General features: G+C 38.7%; 1 protein-coding gene across 3 annotated transcripts in view; it reads left to right on the forward strand.

Moving 5' to 3' along the window:
- The window catches only part of scn8ab (sodium channel, voltage gated, type VIII, alpha subunit b), a gene marked incomplete at both ends in the record, with an annotated part of 96,871 nt that overhangs the window by 66,123 nt on the left and 12,265 nt on the right, over positions 1-18,483 (forward strand). For all 3 annotated transcript variants that reach the window (XM_083972350.1, XM_083972349.1, XM_083972351.1), the window contains 3 exons: positions 892-1,046; positions 4,766-4,939; positions 15,191-15,313. In XM_083972350.1, coding sequence (XP_083828476.1) covers positions 892-1,046; positions 4,766-4,939; positions 15,191-15,313 — 452 coding nt within the window. The remainder of the gene's footprint in view (positions 1-891; positions 1,047-4,765; positions 4,940-15,190; positions 15,314-18,483) is intronic.

The following is an 18,483-nucleotide window of genomic DNA, read 5'->3' on the forward strand; positions in this document are numbered from 1 at the left end:
TTTTAAGGCATTTTCCATCAGAATCAACAGTACAAAAATACAAAATTGGTATTTACCATAGTCCTTTTCCTGTTTATGCAACTATTTATACATACAGTTGAGCAACAACAAGGACACAGCTTGTGTGGTAAAGGGACAGTCCTCCTGCTCCTTCATGAACATCCATTGTCACTTTCCTGAGAACGTGTCCTTGTACAGTATATTCCTCTAAATATGAAAGGTTTAGCACATTTACACACATTAAACTCTCTCTTCAACCCACATGCTTACAACCTGCATAGTTGCGGTTTATGCATATACTCATAACATATTATCAATCTTAAAAAGACAACTATATACATGAAAGTGAGTGAAGTTGCTTATTGTTACACTGCAAAAAATCAAATATCTTACCAAGAATATTTGTCTTATTTCTAGTAAAAAACAAATCTCATTCTATTTAAAATAAGACTCATCACATAAAAAGTATCTTGTTTTTAGACACTTTTTACTTCTTTCAAGCAGATTTTCACTTGAAATAAGTAGAAAAATCTGATAGTGGAGCAAGTTTTTCTTCCTTATTACAAGCACAAAAAGCCTGCTTTCACTGGCAGATTTTTCTACTTATTTCAAGTGAAAATTTGTTTGAAACAAGTGAAAATGATCTAAAAACAAGTTAATTTTTAGGTGATGGGTCTTATTTTAAGTGGAAAGAGATTAGTTTTGACTAGAAATTAGACATTTTGACAAGAAATAAGACAAATATTCTTGGAAAGACTTTGAGTTTTTGCAGTGTATGTTTCCATCAGAGATAGTAAGTTGACAGAAAAAAAACTTCAGAGGGATCATACAAACTCTGCTCGAGTCGGGGTTATAAATTCAATCCATGTGTTTTTTAATTTGTGGTAACAGAGTGTGTGGCCAAATACAAGTGCTGCGACGTTCCCATCACCCACGGCTGGGGAAAACACTGGTGGTTCCTGAGGAAGACCTGCTACCTGATCGTGGAGCACAACTGGTTTGAGACGCTCATCATCTTCATGATCCTGCTCAGCAGCGGCGCCTTGGTGAGAGCGCACAACACGACACGACACAACACGACACGACACAACACGACACGACACAAAACAACACAACACAACAACCAGGCCGGTCACAATTATCACATACACTGCAAAAACTCAAAATCTTTCCAAGAATATTTGTCTTATTTCTTATCAAAATGTCTCATTTCTAGTCAAAACTAATCTCTTTCCACTTAAAATAAGACTCATCACCTAAAAAATTACTTGTTTTTAGATCATTTTACTTGTTTCAAACTAATTTTCACTTGAAATAAGTAGAAAAATCTGCCAGTGAAAGCAAGTTTTTTTTATCCTTGTACTAAGGAAGAAAAACTTGCTCCACTATCAGATTTTTCTACTTATTTCAAGTGAAAATCTGCTTGAAATAAGTAAGTGTCTCAAAACAAGTGAGTTTTTAATGTGATGAGTCTTATTTTAAGTATAATGAGATTTGTTTTGACTAGAAATGACATTTTGACTAGAAATAGGACAAATACTCTTGGTAAGATTTTGAGTTTTTGCAGTGTAATCGCCTGATTCACCATCGTTTGAGTTGATCCATTCATTATTATTTTGCGTTATGGTTCAAATGGTTTCCCTTCATCTGTATAAAAGCAGCTAAATGAAATGGAAACAGATTTGTCATATTTCCTCGTCGTTTTCTGGTTTATGGTTTTTTGACTGGTCCTGTTTTTTTGTGATCAAATGTTTTTATTTATATTTTCTTTTTTTATAAGCAGTGGCATCAACAATTATGTCCAACAAACATTTTACCAGATGAATAATATCAAGAAAGGTCCAAATAAATACCAATGAGAGATGTTGAGCTGGTGTTTCCTTGTTGTTTTTTTTCACCGTTTGAGGTTTGACTGGTTTAATGACACATGCGTGGAGCCACAAACTGTTTATTTCTAATATTCAATGAGCATCGATTGACATTAGTATCATAGATTTAGTTGCAAAGCTGTCTTCTTCTTCTTCTTCCTCCTAATAGAATTACCAGAAAAAGACAATTAAATCTTACATCGCAATTATTCTTTTTGGCAATTAATCGTCAACTAGAACTTCCTGACAACAACAGAGTTGCACAGCGACGTTGTGCAAAGCTGCGGTGAACTGTGGGAAAAACCAACTGAAAGGAATAATTAAAACAACAACAGTGTAATAATCCGTTAGAGAGAGGGAGAGAGGGAGGAAGTTGAGTTTCGTTTCCTTATAAGGTCGAGAGGAAGTCCGATGCTCTTTTCTTTCTGCAGCTGCTCTTGATATGATTGTTGCTAATGGACAGCAAAGTGCTGTAATGCACCAACCTTTCAACTGGCAGCATCCAGCTTAGGTTAGCAGCTTTCTGGGGGTGGGGGTGGTGGGGGGGCTGTGGCCGAATCAAAACACTTATGTGCTGAAGAAGAAGGGGGAACGTTTGTTCAAGATTTCTGCTGTTTGACTGTCGACAACCCACTGTGTGTGTGTCACGTTTTTGTTTTTTGGTTATTTGAAAAGGAACAATGTACATTAATCAAACATTCTAACAAAGGAGTTAGCTAGAAGGCTAATTTCCATTGGTTCTCCCTTTGGCAGTTGTTAAATGAAAATAGTAACAAATCAATTAATTGTTAAATTAAAAACAACATGCACCTTTAACCTACACACAGTTACCAGTCTTTCAGAAAAACAGAACCATAACATTATTAGGACAGCGTTGCCAACTTTTGGTCCTGGGCTGGAGTGAGATTCTGTTGGCGGGGGGGGGGGGGGGGGGGGGCGGTTTGTCTATAATAATAATAGTTCTCTCTCTCTCTCACACACACACACACTATACCTGCAAACTGAGTAGGCTAGAGGTGTAATAGGTCCCTCTAGGGGGGTCTGGGGGCACCCCCCCAGGAAAAATTTGTGATTTTAACATGTATTTGAAGCATTCTGGTGTACTCTGAGAATAAAATAAAGGGAAAACACAACATTTGCTTCAGATAAGAGGGAAAAAAGCAGATCTGTGGTTCCTATCATTGTATGGCTGGAGTGTATGAAACTGGTCTAGTGGGGAGCTGTGGCTTTTGGCCTGGACCAGCCTATTGAGCCTATTGAGCCTATTAATATATGAAAGGACAGAACAGACATGTCCTGTGATTTTCAGTCTTCTACTACAGCCTGATGATACAAGTCAGGTCCTGAAATGTGTGTTTCTCTTCTATAAACATTCTACCCATTCGGAGTTTGCAGGTATGGCCCACGTACATGCATGCGCAGTTGCGCACACACGTACGTACACACACACACACACACACACCTGTTGCTGCGCTGTCTCTCTCTCCTCTGCTCTCTGGACTGAGCTGCCTGGCTGTACTTTTGGGCTACCCAGTCAGCATCTTGATTTTATAGTTTTCAACGGACTGGCCCAACCAGCCCGACCGCAGGCGTCAGTTCGAGCCGCGTTCAGTCCGAAAACATAACTCGGTCAGGTCAGGTTGTGCCTCGGGCTTCGCTCTCTCCCTCTTTTTTTTGGCCATCGGATTCGGACCAAGTCGGGTCCAGGCTTCAGCACCGTGCCGCTGTTGGGGGAGGGGGGGGGGGGTCGCGGATCGATAACTCCCCGTCCTACTGTGCTGTGATCACAGGCTTGAGCAGCCGTCCAATCGACACGCGGATAAGCATCGCGCACACCAATCAGAGAGCCTATTGATGAGTGCCAATTAAAAGCTTGCTTTAAATTTTTTTTTTTTTTTTTTTTTTTGCCAAATCGCTTGATTTTGGCGTGAGAATTGTTTGAGTGGCGTGAGAGCGTGAGACAGGACCTAAAAGCGTGTGACACACGCCAGATGCGTGAGAGTTGGCAACCCTGTATTAGGAATCTTAAATCCTAAAATCTTGCCTATAGGACGAATCTCCTTGTTGTTTACAACTACTTCCGGGTAGAAAACCAGCATGAGAACAATAGTGACGGACGAGAGTTTCGCTATATAATTTTTCATGTTACTATATCACCGTTTAGACTAATCTGATGTTTGTAAAGTTTATAAAACCAATGATTGGACAAACATTACTATTTACGTGTGCACATTTTTGTAATTAGTCATGGTTATCATAGATTAGCCGGGCTAACGGTTAGCTACCTGTTTAACTTTAATAACTCAGTGACTCAATAAACGGCCCATGAAAAAAATATTTTCTCCAGTGGATATCTGAGTTACAACATGACTGAGCTAACTGGAGTAGTTTCATGTCGTGTCCCACAACGGGAGGGTTTTAACAGCTGACGTCCTAATGTTAGCTTAGCTGCTGCTGTTAGCTTAGCTACCGTTAGCTGTCCCTGTCAGCTGCAGCCACTGATGCTTTCTAGACACCACTGAATAAATACAACACATAGCAACACAAAACACACACACAGAAATAGTAATGTTTCTTCAATCATTTTAGATTTGTCTAAACGGTGATAGGACGTGAAAAATATGGTATATATAGCTAAACTCTCGTTCGCTATTGGTGCTGGTTTTCTACCCGGAAGTAGAATGTAAACAACAAGGCGATTCGGTCTATAGTTAGACATACAGTATATTTTTCTAAAAAGCTTGAATTTTTGGGCTCAGGACCAGAAGATATGGGAGTGATCTGATCGGCATTTAATTTTACACAATGCTAATTTACCTTTTACTCAAAGAAACACTCTGAGTCCCTATATGTATGTGTTTGTGTGTGTGTGTGTGTGTGTGTGTGCTGCCCTTCAGGCCTTTGAGGACGTTTACATCGAGCAGAGGAAGACGGTCAAAATCATCCTGGAGTACGCCGATCGTGTCTTCACCTACATCTTCATCCTGGAGATGTTGCTCAAGTGGGTGGCCTACGGCTTCGTCAAGTACTTCACCAACGCCTGGTGCTGGCTGGACTTCTTCATTGTGGATGTAAGTACATGATGTGCAAATTATTATTATTATTTTATTTTTTTAGTTTTGTTTTACACCTTATTAACAGTGAAACAGCTTCTCGTGATGATATTTTAAGACTGTGACGTCGGAGGAACGCGTGGATTTGAGAGATTAGCTCATTGGGTCAACAAGATTGTACAAGAAATACCTCAATCACAGATTCTGCAGCACTGACATTTTTATTTTTTTTTTAATTTAGAAAATCATTTGAGGGGCCTCATCTGGTAGAGTAAACACCATTTAGGCTCAGTGGCCTTTGCTGCACATCAACCCCCCTCCCCCCCCTCCATTTCCATAATCCCATGGTCCCATAGTTTCAGGAGTAGGTTCGTTACCTTTAATTGTCGGTGCAAGCTATTTTTAGGACAAGTTGTGACCTGCACATTCACCACGCTATGAGATAATAACAGAACGTTACCAGACAGAGTTGTTTTAGAGGGAAATACAGAGACTGTTTGATGAAAAACTGTCCCTGAAGGCAACGCACATCAGCGGTTTTGCATGAATTTCCCTCTAAAACAACTCTGTCTGGTAACGTTGTGTTATTATCTCATAGTGTGGTGAATGTGCAGGTCACAACTTGTCCACCAGAGCGTTGTGGAGTTGTTGGATTGTGTATTTGATGAGTTTGATGAGGGAAACCAAGAAATCCCATAATGAGCCTCCGTAGCGTAGCTCTGAGCAGCTCACGGCTCTGCTCCGCCGTTCTAAAAATAGCTTGCACCGACAATTAAAGGTAACGAACCTACTGCTATGACTATAGGGATTATGGCAATGGGGCCAATTTGCCAAAATGTGGAACTATCCCTTTAATAATTCTTATGACATTTTAGAGCTGAAGAATTATTATTATTATTATTTTTTATCTATCTATACTTTATCTTCAGCACAGGTGACCAAATGGGCCAATGTCTGAAAACAATGGTTTGTTCTTTGACATAAACCTGTATATATGTTTATATACTGTCGACAAATCATATGTGACAAAATGTGAATCAGACTTGGACAATATAATATATAAATATATAAAATGCTATCGTTGTTAGCATCAGTGTGGAGTCAGGATGGTAAAGAGACTCCCAGTGAGAGTGGAGATGTTTTATAAAGTGGTTTAACTGGGATGTGTGGGATGTGCTTTAGTGCTTCCAGCTCTGATACAGTTAATATCTATAAACCCACTGCTGTTCTGTATCGGAGAGCTCTGGTCTGGCTCCAAACTGCTGAGTCACTCCTCGTTGTTCCCACTGTTGTTCACATATGGTTTGTCCTTTTCTGCAAAAATGAGTTTTCTCACTTGAATTTTCTGCCTCCAAGTCCGAATCTGAAAACGTAAAGAGAGATGGAATAATCTGCAGTGTTATGTGGGAGATTAAAGGATTTATATAAATAACTTTGAACGTGGTAGAAGTGTAAAATAAACCGTGGTGTAAATAACTCTTCCATGTTCAGTAGCAAACGTAGCTCCTGCACTGATTTATGTCACATGTGAACCTCGACTGTGACAGTAACAACAACAACAACAACAACAGCAGCATCACTGTGTCAGTGTGATGTATGACTGCTGAAACAGGAAGTGGAGACGAAACATGAAACACTGTTAAAGGGCAACTTCGTTTTTTTTCAACCTGGGCCCTGTTTTCATATGTTTTTCTGTATATGTGAGTGATGGATAATACTTTTATTGAGGTGGCTGCAGTATTGAGCCGGGCAGGCAGCCTGCAGCCCAGCTGACGCTCCTCCACGGGGCAAGTGGCTCCGTCAAAGTTCGCCCTGTAAACGGACATTTTTTTCAAACTGACAGGCTCAGATAGTTACAATGAGTGTCCGACTACAAACTAGAAAGGAGAAATGAACGTATGTCTCTACCTTTAGCTGGAGGTCGCTGTTTGTTGTGATCTGTGTCCAAATCTCACCACGCCAGAAATCTCGTTCTGAAATCTCGTGATAACTCGCGGCAAAACACCGGTGTTACCTGACTGAGGTGAAGAGAGACGACCGGAGAATTTACAAATTGTAACAACAAAATGTTGAGCTGCTCTTAGCGCAGCTTTCACAGAGCTTTCACAAGTTAGGCCTAACAGTTAGCTGTGCTACAAATGGATGCTAACACTCCTGTCGATGCACTGCGCCGTCGCCGTGCCGACCACAGGGTCTGCTGTGACCACTTTGACCGGGGATGACTACTGCCAGTCAGAAGAAGAAGAGACGTGCTAAAGGTAGAGACCGTTAATATAATACATCCATGGTAGAGACATACGTTCATTTCTCCTTTCTAGTATGTTGTCGGACACTCGTTGTAACTATCTGAGCCTGTCAGCTTGAAAAAAATGTCCGTTTACAGGGCGAACTTTGACGGGAGCTACTTGCCCCGTGGTAGAGCGTTAGCTGGGCTGCAGGCTGCCTGCCCGGCTCAATACTGCAGCCACCTCAATAAAAGTATTATCCATCACTCACATATACAGAAAAACATATGAAAACAGGGCCCAGGTTGAAAAAAACCGAAGTTGTCCTTTAAGGAGTTAGTTGACAGCCACACGGCAGCGTTTCCCATCACTCTGTCTGGGTGCACGACATAATTCACCACTTCCCACAAAGTGACAGTGCAGGTGGATATTATTGACTGTTTAGTGTTTACTCCCTTTGAATACTGTTTTGCATTTTATTTATTATTTACAGTGGTTACGGAAAGTATTCAGACCCCCCCCCCCAAAAAAAAATCTAAATTTTTTCTTCAATTCAATTCAATTCAATTTTATTTATATAGCACATTTCATACGACAAGCGCAAACTCAATGTGCTTCACAAAAACAAAACAGAGCATATTACATAAGCAGCAATATACGTAAAATACATATAAAAGCACAAAAAGAAGATAATGTTGTAAATTAAAAACAATTAAAAACTAAAAGCTTGTGAGAAAAGAAATGTTTTTAGTTTAGTCTGCTTTTAAAAGAGATTTCCAAAGAGTAGGACCAAAATGACTGAAAGCACCATGAGCTGTGTGTGTACTCAGTGAGCATGTCAGAGATGTAGGAAGGAGCTGCACCATCAGAGCTTTAAAAACCACAAGTACAATTTTAAAATCAATTCTTTGCTTCACTGGAAGCCAATGAAGAGATGCTACAATGATAAAATGATGATAAAATCAATAAAATCCTTCATTTAGGTGCCGTCAATTTCTTTTATTCATCTTTGAGATGGATCTACACTTTGATTTGAGTCCAGATGTGTTGAATTGAATAGTTTGGACATGATTTGGAAAGGTGCACACCTGTCTAAAGAATAGTGCATATCAGAGCAGAAATTAGATCCATGAGTGTCACAACAGAGGGTCTGAATATTTATCACATGGTATTTCAGCTTTTCTTTTTTATTAAATTTGCAAAGATTTCTAAAATTCTGGGTTCATGCTGTCATGATGAGTGTAGACTGATAAGAAAAAAAAAGGATTGACACCTGGGCTCGTCCTATAAAGGCTCAGCCATGTGCTTCACTCTTTTCTCTCCCTTCCACTCGCTGACATCCATTTTGGTTTTGGTTTTGCACCTTTAACACCTCCACAGCACACAAATAAATCCTAAATCCATAAATCCTACAGACTTCCACACCCTATTGTAAATTTGGTTTATGTTTTAGTTATAATACATTATTTGTTCTTAGTTAAACCTTGTGTGGTCTCCCTCATTGTCACATTCACCGAGCCAGTTTGTGACAATTGGGGGCTCGTCCGGGATCATCCTGTTCCATGGTCAGTAACTTGGGGGAGTCACACAAAGTTTTTTTTTTTGGTTCTGTTGGTTAGATACGTTTCTTTGTTCTGTGGTGTTGATTTGAGTGGATGTCGGAAGGGAGCAGCAGTCGTTCCCAGTTACGTTAAAGCAGAAGTAAGTGGTCCGGTCGTTTTCGCTAATGCTGCGTTCCAGGCAGGCTTTTGAAATCGTAAATTACAGCTTCAAGTCACAACTTACGACTTTGTAGCGTTCCAGGCAACCCACTCGTGTTTTTCCGACCTGTTTTACCAGTGAAAGTCACTATAACGGCCACTCGTAACTTCTGACCGGTGAACTCGTACCAGATCGAACTGGTACGACTTCACAGGTCGGAAAAATACGAGTTTCCTTGAACGCACCATAACAGTCCTCGTCGCTACGTCACCACATTTACGGCGTTCCTTGGCTGCACACACAGCCCTGCATGCCGTTCTCTCTCCTCATTGGATAAAAACTGTAGGATACGATAAATGTTTTCTCCTCGGCTCAGAGCAGAGCAGAGGGACTGACAGACCCGTGTTTCGGTCCAAACACTCTATGTAAGTGATTGCTGTCGGAAGATATAACTATTTAAGACTTATATTAACACAAATATATCACTCACTTCTGCTTTAACTTGCAAACCCATTTTGAGATTCCTGAGCCAAGTTTACCCTCTGTAGGCTGAAGTGGTTGATCTCATTGGGAGACCAACCAGTTTATTGTTTTCTTTTACTGTGGCGGAGAACGTGGCTGAAGACAATGTCTTGGGGTCATAGTTGGGTCCATTGTTATGCCCCTCTGGGCCAACGAAGTACTGGGGCGTAACAGTTGGTTTTATCATAAAGCTGCAACATAACAAATGGTGAAAATTTAAAGGGGTCTGAATACTTTCCGTACTGACTGTACTGTACTGTATATCTATTTTATTCATTTACTCATTTGTGAAGCTGCTAACTTGATGATGACAGATGCCATGATGGTTGGACTGGATAGTGTAAAATCAAATTGTGCAAAGTGACAGTCGATATTTATTATTTAATTAGTGACTATCCTTTTTTGTTTTGTTTTTTTTTTCAAAATTTTTCCTGCAGGTTTGTTTTCACACAGAATTTAAAAAAAAAGAGCAATATTGGTGCACCGTCCTCTCAGCATACGTGTTTGATCTGATGATGTGTTTCATGTTGTGCTGAGTCATGTATCGGTTGGTAAGTCGTCCTTTTGTCCTTTAACCTCCAAGTTTCCTCTGTCCATGATTCAGTAGTAACGTTCTCCACTGCAGTGTGTGTTTGTGTGTGTCTGTCCACCTGTGTCACTGCAGTGTGTTGTGTTGTGTGTTGTGTTGTGTTGTGTTGTGTTGTGTGTTGTGAGTGTAAGTGCTGAAGAATTCATTCATTATGACCAGTTTATCAGACAGATTCCCTGTGGCTCACACACACACACACACACAGACAGACACACCCGCTGCAGCCGAGCTCAGGTGCTTTGATTTGATTTGATTCGATTTCCAACCAAATGAAAAAAATGTCAACTTAATATTTATTATTATTTTTATCAGTCTCGTTAAAGGGATAGTTCACCCAAAATTGAAATTTCCCTCATTATCTCCTCCCCCTCATGTGGACTAAGGGCTGGGAGAAGTTTCAGAGTCCTCCGTGGCTTCTCTGAGTTACAGGGGGTCTCGGCGTAGCAGTGCATGTCCATATGACGGTTGCAAATGGATACCAACTGTCTTCGTAACAAAAAGACACACCAAAAAACATCCATATACCTCCATGCTGCTCGTATGTAATGTCCGTCTTGCGAGATTTGGACAGACCAGGAAGAGGAGCTTCCGCTGCAAACAAGCTTGAAATATAGACTTATTCAATTTTTTTCGGGACAAATTACGCATTTCGGGGCTTCAATACAAGACGGACATTACATACGAGCAGCATGGAGGTATTTGGATGTTTTTTGGTGTGTCTTTTTGTTACGAAGACAGTTGGTATCCATTTGCAACCGTCATATGGACATGCACTGCTACGCCGAGACCCCCTGTAACTCAGAGAAGCCACAATTTTGGGTGAACTATCCCTTTAAGAGAAATAGATCTCCAGATACTTGATTGTTGATTATTGTCGGTGCTACTGCTGCACCACAGACATCTGGGTCGGTGCTGCTCGGTGGACTGTGGCCTCAGACTGTGAGTGTGTGTGTGTGTTGAGACAGACTCATAGTGTGTGTGTGTGTGTGTGTGTGTGTGTGTGTGTGTGTGTGTGTGTGTGTGTGTGTGTGTGTGTGTGTGTGTGTGTGTGTGTGTGCGCTTCATGCTGTGTGGCTTCCTGAGTCAGCTCATGTGGTGTCAGACAGTCGGCTGCACTCGCATCAGTGACGAAAGGCATCACATGTTTTTTTAAATTCCTTATTAACCCTCTGTGGCATGGAGTTTTATTTTAAGGGGGGAAATAAATATTTCGGTTTCAAGTTTTTGGGGAGTTTGGTGGTCACTGAAAAGTTGGTCCAACTGCAATTAATGAAAAACTACAGTTTCAAATCTATAAATATAAACAAAAGTGTCTTTATACTCAATTAAATATGATTCTGCACAGATGCAGAGCAACACCGTGCCATAGGGGATTAACGTGAGGTTTGAGGTTTGACAAATGTTAATGACACAATATGAGAATGATAAATTTCAGATTTTGAGTCTCACCAGTTAGTTTGGATTAAAAACACCTGTGGATTAAGGACGTGAAAAAAATAATAAAATAAATGCATGTGTGTGTATTTGTATGGAAGCCTGTTTTTGCCAGTAAAAGAAAATAAATATCCTCAAGGTAAATCATAATTATGAGATAAAAAACGTTGAAATTATGAGATAAAAAGTCAAACAATAAATGGAGATCTCTGGTCAGCACCATGGTTAAAGGTTGATACATCATAATTATGGCTTTTTATCTCATAATTTCGACGTTTTATCTCATAATTTCAACTTTTTATCTTAAAATTTCAACTTTCATCTCAAAATTTAAACCTATATCCCATTTTCAACTTTTTATGTCATAATTATGACTTTTAATCTCATAATATAGATTTTTTATCGCATAATTTTAACTGTATATCCCATACTTTTGACTTTTTATCTCATAATTTAAACTTTTTATTTCATTATTTTGACTTACCTTACAGATATTTATTTTCTTAAACTGGCGCAAACAGGCTTCCGTAGTATTTGTCCCTTCGTATGAGCAGTTAAAATCTTGACATTTGTTGCTGTCCGTGTATATTTGAATACACTGAGCTGGACGTACTGATGACAGATATAATGCAACAGTAGTATAGCTACCTTATGAATTATTCCCTCTGCTGTGTTGTTGTGTCGTTATATTGTTTGGTGCTTCTGGGTTTTTTTTTTTCCAACCACGTACATGTAGCCTACGTTGTTATTGTTCTTTATTATTATACAACAAATGTGAGTCCACCCCTCTGCAGTATCACCAACTCTCTTAATTGGGAGTTGAAGTTAAGGTTATTAGATCTTATGTGTGATCAGATGAGCTGCTCGGTGCAACACAGAGCATTCAACCTGTGACCTTTGAATTTAAGCTTTAACTGCTTCACCTCTGGTTTGGGTTCAGTTCAATGTGACATAGAAAAGTCAGTAAAACAATAGATGTGATACGTTTGTTTTTGAATCTCACTTTTGAAGGGTATTGACCTTTGTTGCGTATACAAACCCTTTTTCTAATCAAGTCAAACATTTGTGTTTTTCAAATGAGTCAGCTAAAAGAATATGGAAGAAAATATATCTCCAACATAAGTCATGATTACAAGATAAAGAGTTGAAATCATGAGATACTGGAGCACAGCAGTCCTAGCAGCTCTTCAGTTCGACACAGAGATGGATAGAGGAGAACTTGAAACGTGGCTTCAAAACTAACAAAATCTTCATTTGCTTGTAAATTCACATCGTAATTCGGATCGTAATGAGCAAGTGCACTCTTGAAACGCCATGGTCGTTCCAGTCTGCAGATGAGGGGCTCCTTAGAGCTGTATACCACTGCCACACGTGTGGCATTGTATCACATCATTTTGACTCTTTTATCTCAAAATTATGACTTTTTACCCGTAATTGTGACTTTTTATACTATAATTATTACTTTTTATATCGTGATTTTGACTTTTTAATCTCACAAGGACTTTTTTTTATCTCATAATTATGACTTTTCCGCCATAATTACGACTTTTTGTACTATAATTATGACTTTTTATCTTGTGGTTTTGACTTTTTAATCTCATAATGACTTTTTATCTCAAAATTAAGACTTTTTTGTCTCATAATTTTGATTTTTTTTCACCTAATAATTTTGAGTTTTTCCCTCATAATTAGAACTTTTTTTCTCGTAATTCTGACTTTTATCTCGTAATTTAGATTTTTTACATCTCATACTTATGACTTTTCATCTCATTATTTCAATTTTTATCTCATAATTTGGATTTTTTATTACATAATATCAAGTTTTTAATCTTATAATTTTGACTTTTTATCTTGTAATTTCGACATTTTATCTCATACCTTTGACTTTTCATCTCATATTTATGACTTTTTTGTATCTCATAATTACGACTTTTAACTCGTAATTGCGACTTTTTCTCATTATAAGAACTTTTGTTTCTCGTAATTATGACTTTTATCTTGTAATTTTGATTTTTTTAATCTAATAATTATGACTTTTCATCTCATTATTTGAATTCTTATCTCATAATTTAGATTTTTTATTGCATCGTATCAACTTTTTAATCTTATAATTTTGACTTTTTATCTTGTAATTTCGACATTTTATCTCATACCTTTGACTTTTCATCTCATATTTATGACTTTTTTTGTATCTCATACAGTAATTACGACTTTTAACTCATAATTTCGACTTTTTATTTATCTCATTATTATGACTTTGTTTCATGGCTGAAACAGGCTTCCATAAAAAAAACAGATGAAGCTAAAAACTGACAAGAATTACATAAGTGCACATGTAAGTGATATTGATGAGGGGCGGTCTCAGTTTCATTGTATAATTTATTATCATTTATAGAAATAACTCATGTCAGAGGAGAGAAGAGTCATTAGTTATTAGAACTTTTTTTCTCGTAATTATGACTTTTATCTCGTAATTTTGATTTTTTAATCTAATAATTATGACTTTTCATCTCATTATTTGAATTTTTATCTCATAATTTTGATATTTTATCGCATAGTATCAACTTTCTAATCTTATAATTTTGACATTTTATCTCATACCTTGACTTTTCATCTCATAATTACGACTTTTAACTCGTAATTTGCGACTTTTTATCTCATTATTATGACTTTGTTTCATGGCTGAAACAGGCTTCCATAAAAAAAACTGATGAAGCTAAAAACTGACAAGAATTAAGTAGCACATGTAAGTGATATTGACGAGGGGCGGTCTCAGTTTCATTGTACAATTTATTATCATTTATAGAAACAAGTCATGTCAGAGGAGAGAAGAGTCAGATCCTCCAGTGCAGGTTGTGTGTGTGTGTGTGATGTCTCATCCCGCCTAAAACTTGTGTGTGTGTGTGTGTGTGTGTGTGTGTGTGTGTGTGTGTGTGTGTGTGTGTGTGTGTGTGTGTGTGTGTGTGTGTGAAGATAACAACCTCTCCCCTAACATCTGACCTGTCCTCTCTCTCACAGCAGGTTCCTCCTCTAACTGTGTCTCTCTTTAAGTTAAGAGCGGCGTTGCGTTGCGTTGTGCAGCTGCGGAGCGGAGCTGCTGCTGAGCGCTCGCTGCTGTGTGAGGGTGCAGGGTAAGGTTTGTGTGCCGTGTTGGGACTCCTACTTTCACAGGTTATCCTCTCTCTTCTAACCCTGAAAGTTGTCCTCAACCTTCTGCGTTTTCTCTCCCCTCTTTTTAAGTAAGACGCTCTCTGGTGTGGAAGCTGTACTGTACTGTTCTTGTACCGTGTTACTGTGTACTGTACTGTACTGTGTGTATATTATTGTGTCACGTTGATTTAGTGTTTGTGGAAACATCTCTCCCCTGATTTTTTCCCCTTCGTTTGACTCTCTTTATATCTTCTCTCTCCCTCTTCACTGTGTCAACCACAAGTTTCTTTCCAGGTGTGCTCACTGTGCTGTTTAAGCTGGTTAACTCTCTAGACTGGCTTGCCAAACTAAACCAAACACATAGAAAAGACAAAAAAAAAGAAAAAAAGAAAAAGAAACCTGGGTCATGTGCACTTTATTGACCTTTTGTATATTGTAACAACCCGTTTTAACCCCATGTTATATAGATACATATTTTTACATATATATAGTCATATATGTACTTATATATATCTGTATATAACCACTCAGCCATCCTTACAGTCTATATATAGGGTCCATCTTTCTCTCTGTATCCCCTCTAACTATGTGGGTCCTCTCTTCCTTTGCTCCTCTGTCTTTCCCTCTCTTCTGTCCCTATCTGTGTAGGTGTCTATAGTCAGCCTTATAGCAAATGCGTTGGGCTACTCCGATCTAGGCCCGATTAAATCACTCAGGACACTGAGGGCCTTGAGACCCCTCAGGGCCCTCTCACGTTTCGAGGGGATGAGGGTAAGACCTGAGACACCAGGCAGCTGGTCCTTTCTGCATGCCTATTAAATAAATAAAAAAACATCAACGCATGCTAGAGATGGCAATAAAGAAATATACTATATTTAAAAAAAAAAAACCTCAGGTAACCCCTTGGATCAAAGAGAAGCTTTTGTTGCATGGATGCTATTAGATCATCTCAGATGGTCACTTATACATCTGATTTGATTGATCATATTTCATGTCATATATGATATAAAGCTAGTGCTATGTTATATATATGATAGTTATAGAGTCATTAAAAATGGCAACAAAACAATATTAAAAACTTCCTCCTATCCGCTGCAGGGAATTTGACCTGAATGATGCAACACGTTATAATAAAATTATTAATAATAATAATAACTCAGCTCTGAAGTGTTGAGTTCATCAGCTGAGAGAACAACGAGAGGTCGGTACGAACCGTCACACACAACCTGCTCAAAGTCCAGATGAGATGAAATGAAGGTTGCACACGGATTTACTGCACGTTTTTTTTTACAGTGTGCACGTCGGTCATGTGACCCTGCAGAGTTCTGTGCTGGCTGAATTTTCGGCAAAGCGAGCTAAATGATGATGATGATGACAACGATTCTTCTCAGTGTGTGACGGGTTGGATCGGCCTCTGGTTGTTAGGTTGCTAGATTAAAAAACCCAAAAAAACAAAACAAATGAAAAAAAAAGTGAAAAAAGTGTCTTGGCTCGGCATCTTCTACGTGTCCTGTTATCTGATCTTATCACAGTTTGGCTTTGGCATTGTCACACTGGAAGATCAACAAACTTCTGGTTGCATACTCCCCCTCCCCCCAGCCATCCTCGCTCACCGTTCCTCAGTGAACCTCCTCACCATGACGTCATTACCACCATTTTTTGCAGTTTTAGTTTAGTTATCTGGATTGCATCGTGTCTGTGTTCAACCATGTGAGGCAGAGCGTTTAGAATAAAAAAGAAACGTTTAAAACTTTCGATGTTTGCCTATATGTAGTATACATATATATATATAGTAGGGCTGTCAAAATTAACGCGTTAATGCGGATTAATCCATCATCAGGCCCGGCCGCTGGCATAAACACTCTATGTGGTTGTTTAGGGCCACAGCCGTTAGGTGGGGGGCCACATGATCAGAAAGTTACCGGTTCATTCAAGTCATTTAAACATCCTGAGGTCTGCACGTGCAGCTATGAGCTTTATATGTAATGTGAAGTCAATATTCAGCTTCTTTTATCTCACATTTGAGACATTTGGTGAAAATAGAACGGCAGAATGACAACATTTATGCTCAAAAAGCAATCTTACAAAATGTCATTTTAGACTTGTTTTCTACACTTATCTATTACTGTATTCATATCCTATTTCAAGCACCAAGACAGTTCATTCTCATGACTGAAGGAGTGTTTTCACAAGGGATTTGACGTTTTTTCAAAAAGCAGACCTCAAATTTCCAGCATTTGTCCTAAATTATTTCTTTCTACAGTGTTCTAGGACAAACTGGCCTCAGTGTGCTTACAGCGGAGGTTCTAATATTTAGACATGAAACACTTGTTACATCTGCAAGTATCTTAAAAAGATAAATTTAAGAAAATATGTAAAAGTCGAGAAAATGGCCTCAAACCTCAGAGGCATAAACACGTCTGTATTCAGTTTTAACCAGTGATTTGGTGTTTGTGCTTAGAGTAAAAAATCTTGTTTAGGGGCCACCAAAATCCTAGGGCCGGCCCTGCCCATCATCATGAGTAATCTAAGATTTTACACAATTCATATGTGTAATGTATGTAAATATTCATCTCTCTCATGCTCTGTACATGTAATATATAAACGCACACACATACAGTCTTTGTGACAATCTGTCAATCGGTCAGACATTAATGTGGATAAATGTTTGTGTTGAAAAAGAGAGTTAAACACGAACTGTTAAAGGTGTTTAAGTGTATATATTCTCTTCTTTCTTGAGTCTGTTTACTCATGCAAAATGAAACGTGATTAATAGCCTATAGATTAAAAATGAATGATATTTAATCGCGATTAATCAAAATTAATCCACAGCAACCCTGTGATTAATCCGATTTAAACATTTTGATCGTTTGACAGCACTAATATACTATATCTATATATGTATATATATATATAAGTTTTGGTTTATTTGGCTTTTCTGTTGTCATGGCACCCTTTGTGTTTGTAAATGCACATTCATACGACGTCCGTCCACACTGTAACACGTTGCTCTACATGAACACACATGAATTGGCTTTTAACATATACTAGTATATGTGAATATCTAGGTAAAGAATAATTGCGTTTTTTTAGGGGTGTAACAATATATGGTTGTGGTTTTGCAACGTGAATAATTATAATAATTAATAATAATTGAATGTCTCCATGTCCTTAAAGTCGTCCTCATCCTACAGCAGCACTTTAAAGTCAAGATGGATAAATTGCAGGATGTTCACTGCAAAAACTCAACATCTTTCCAAGAATATTTGTCGTATTTCTAGTCAAAATGTCTCATTTCTAGTCAAAACCATAGTGCGAATTACAGGGGGGTTTGGGGGGGTTTGACCCCCCTAATTACGACTGCGACCCCCCTAAAAGAGGTACAAATAACAGATAGGGGGGGTTGAAACATTTATCTTTCTTATTAGTAATCATAAATACTACAATATACAGTATTTCCATAGTCATGCCAGGAAGATGCTTGTAGTAAAATTCCAAACACCCCTAGTGGACTAAACCATTTCATTGCCTGAATCTGCGTGTGTCACTATGAATCCGAGATACCGGGACTGAGTCCAGGTGTTTCATTCCTGTGTGGAGTTTAACATGTGAACCCGAGAATAGAGCTTCAGAACCAGAACCAGCAGGTCCACGGACAGTCCTGGAAGAACTTTTACCTGAACCAGAACCAGAGCCTGAGCCAGAATCTGAACCAGAATCTGGACCTAAATCAGAACCTGAACCAGAACCAGAAAAGGGGACTGAGGGCAGGTGTTTCGTTCCTCTGTGGAGTTTAACATGTGAACACGAGATACCGGGAATGAGTCCAGGTGCGCTGCGTAAAATGTTGACCCCCCCAATTGTCATTGTATAATTCGCACTCTGGTCAAAACTAATCTCTTTTCACTGAAAATAAGACTCATCATCTAAAACTTAACTTG

This window comes from Trachurus trachurus (genome assembly GCF_905171665.1).
Source record: "Trachurus trachurus genome assembly, chromosome: 5".
Lineage (NCBI taxonomy): Eukaryota > Metazoa > Chordata > Actinopteri > Carangiformes > Carangidae > Trachurus > Trachurus trachurus.